At 26.4% G+C, this 3391-nt stretch overlaps 1 protein-coding gene across 1 annotated transcript; it reads right to left on the bottom strand.

Annotated features, from left to right (window-relative positions):
* Positions 1–1087: 1087 nt before the first annotated feature.
* On the bottom strand, positions 1088–2807 carry PVX_068690 (variable surface protein Vir18, putative; the record flags this gene model as incomplete). The annotated part of the gene is made up of 3 exons (XM_001612421.1): positions 1088–1258; positions 1353–1867; positions 1904–2807. The coding sequence occupies 3 exons, from the start codon at positions 2805–2807 to the stop codon at positions 1088–1090; spliced, it is 1590 nt and encodes a 529-aa protein (XP_001612471.1).
* Between the last annotated feature and the right edge of the window lie 584 nt (positions 2808–3391).

The following is a 3391-nucleotide window of genomic DNA, read 5'->3' as shown; positions in this document are numbered from 1 at the left end:
AATATTTTTTATGAGTAGGGGCAATCTCGATATTACTGGATGGTCCATGTTCAATGTGTTAATAATATTTTAATGTTTTTTATAATTACATAATCCTCTGCAATAATAAATTACTTCTTCAAGAAAAAAAAATTCCAAGCATGAATTATAACCTATTTGTTACTTTTATATATATAATAGCAATGTATAATTTTATGTTCTTTTATTTTGTAATAATTTTTAAATAACACACAATATATATACTTATTAGAACATGCTTTTTTCGAATATGATAAAATTTAATATTAATATATCTTTGCGATAATACTTATTACAATTACATTTCAGTTCTTTATATAATATTTTTTTTGCGCTTCAGTAATTTTGAAGTTTTCTCAAAGATCACTTAAGCATAAATTTCTAAATTTATAGTGTACTTTTTTAGTGCTTTTTTATAACGATTCAACATAAGGTAATTAGTCGGTTAACAAAGGTCACTAAGGTATTATATATATATATGATTTAAATGTAACACTTAGATTCACCATTAAAATATAATAAATTTTATTATTCAATTATTTTTATAGTGTATTTCTATTTAATGATATATTTTTTTACAAATGCGCTGTCACCTAACATATGTTACTTGCCGAAAAAAGACAAACATTTACCGTTCTATAACACATTTTAATTTAATTTCGGTTTAAAAAACAAACAATAGTGTTTATATAAACACAAAAAAAGGTTAATTATGTTTTAATTCTTGATTAATGTAAAAAAATATATTAAATGTGAAAAAGAATAATATACAATTAATTGAATTACAATATACATAAATTTATTGAACAAAAAAGATTTCATAATATAAAATTTTAGAAAATATGTAAGATTTATAAATTTACCAAAAAATATAATGTTATTATATGGCTGTATTTTAATTATAATAATGAAACCCTTATTTTCCATATAATTTTTTTAAAACTATGCACTTTTAATAATATGACGAAAATATTTCTAACTAATTTAACAAAAAATATAATTAAAAATAAACGACAAAAAAATATTAGTTCTTATTTCATAATTAATTATATATAGGAAGATCATTTTTTTAATATGTATTTTCATCAAATGTTGAATATTCAAAAGCACCATATGAAAATGGGATACTTCTTTCGTCATCCATAATTAAAGGTTCTTGTAGTACACTGTGTAATTCTTCATTCATATCTACTGGTTCTTTTTTTTTTTTCTTAGTAAGAATCCTCCACAAAGGAGTGTACTATAAAAGGAAAATTCGTAAAATTACAATTTAATTATTATATATAATTAAAAAAATATAATTGATTTCTTTAATGCAGTAAATTTTAGTTTACCTTAAAGAGAAGAGTCAACAAAAAAATAATTCCTATGGGTATTGAAGTTTTTATGATATGTGGGTTATTTTGTATTTCATAGAAAAATTCCCTTAGTGTTCCTAGTATGTTACCGTTATTAGCATCTATTTCAGTACCTTTTTCTGCAATACAAGGAATTCCATTCTCATGTGTTGGATTTTCAGCATCTTCAAGACAAAATGATTTATGATCAACACCATTATCACTAAAAACTATAACATCAGTTTTTTCTCTAACGGAAGGTCCATTTTCAGCATCCTCAGTACCATTAGTTTCACTACGAACATCTGCAACAACAGCTCCTTCACCACGGACAAGTTCATCAGGAGTAGCTTCATCACCAGAAGTTTCAGGATTAGTAGGTATTCCACTATATGTCTTATTACAGGTAGTTGCATGATGAATATTCGTTTTATCAGTATCTGCACAAGCAGTATCTGTACTACTTGAACTTACATCACCGGTAGATGTGCCAGGTGGATTTTCGTCAGAAACTTTTATAGAAACCGGAACTTTACCAGGAGTTGAACCATATTCAATTTCTACACGAAATATTTGATTATTAGGGTCTTGGTTTGCATCCGTTATACCATTAATGGATTGCAGATTAGGGAGATTATCATCCGAAGTTTGACCCGCAGATGTACCACTTTGATGATTACTTCCTTTTAAATCAATTTCTTGAACAGGACTACTTGCATCAGATTCCTCCGAAGCTTTGCTTCCTGGCGAATGCGAAATTTGATGAGTAATTACTTCAGTAGTTGTGACAGGCGCTGGTATAGATGCAGATTGTGCCGAGGATTGTTCTAATTCAGGTTTTGCAGTATTATGAACTTTTAAGGATTCAGGTGATCCACCTTCAGTTTGAACAGAACTACCGCGATGTTTTTGTTCTTGATGAGCTTGTGAAGATATGCTTGGTTGTTCTGATCCTTTCCTTTCATGATGTTCTTGAACTGGATTTATAGTTTTCGGGTTTAGTGAACTTTTTGCATTTGAGCTTCCTGTATGTGGTAATGATTGTAGTTTCGCTACTGGTGATTTGGTTCGTGTTTTTTTTTGTGGACAACTGTCACCTTTACAGGTTGCATTTTTACCAGGTTGTAATGAATCATGATTATTAACAAGAGATGAAGGTTTCGTACGACAAGATAATCTATTAGAACATAATGTACTAAAACGTTTTATGTTGTCATCTTTAAGTAAATCAAGTGTGCTTTTATTTCGATCACAATTCTTTATCTCATTATTCTTTTTTTTTATATATTCATTTAATTGATGCCATTGTGTGTAAAAATTTCCATTCGTGATTCTATAAAGATTGTCAATTTTTTCTTCAATTTCCCTTTTATATGTAGAATAATTATTATAGCAACTAGCACCTTCGTATTGTTGCCAATAATTATAGCTCCAACGATTTCGGAAAGACATACTTTCCTTTACTTGTAATTATGTATTTTTGCCGTATTCTTAATTTAAATAAATATTTTTGGAACAGAATTTATGTATATGCGTAGAAACATTCACAACTTCAGATACATTTAATTCATATTACTGTTATAGATTATTAATATTTGGCATGTATATATTATTACAATAATAAATGGTATTAATAAATGTCCTTTAACATATAAAAAGTACGTTTTAAAAATGAATAAATTAATTATTTTAAATAATACGATTTGCATATAAATAATTATTTTTAAGAGTTTCTGAAAGATAATTGATCCTTGGAAACATATGTTTAAAGTGTTTCGTCAAATTTTCATGTATTCAATAAATATGTCACAAATGTTCATATATTAAAATATGAAGTTTTCAAATCAATTAAAAGTAAAATAAGGACAAAGAGTTTTTATATAATGCACGAAATTAAATAAAATAGTAAATGTTATATCGTTTCGTCTAATTAATATCAACAAATGAGTTAACACTTGTTCCACTAATTATTACATACTTATGTATATATTTTTTTTTATATCATTACTAAGACACACATTTGTTTATTATTCTCT

The sequence above is a fragment of the Plasmodium vivax genome, genomic scaffold (genome assembly GCF_000002415.2).
Source record: "Plasmodium vivax scf_6694 genomic scaffold, whole genome shotgun sequence".
Taxonomy (NCBI): domain Eukaryota; phylum Apicomplexa; class Aconoidasida; order Haemosporida; family Plasmodiidae; genus Plasmodium; species Plasmodium vivax.
This window is presented reverse-complemented; position numbering and strand designations above follow the sequence as displayed.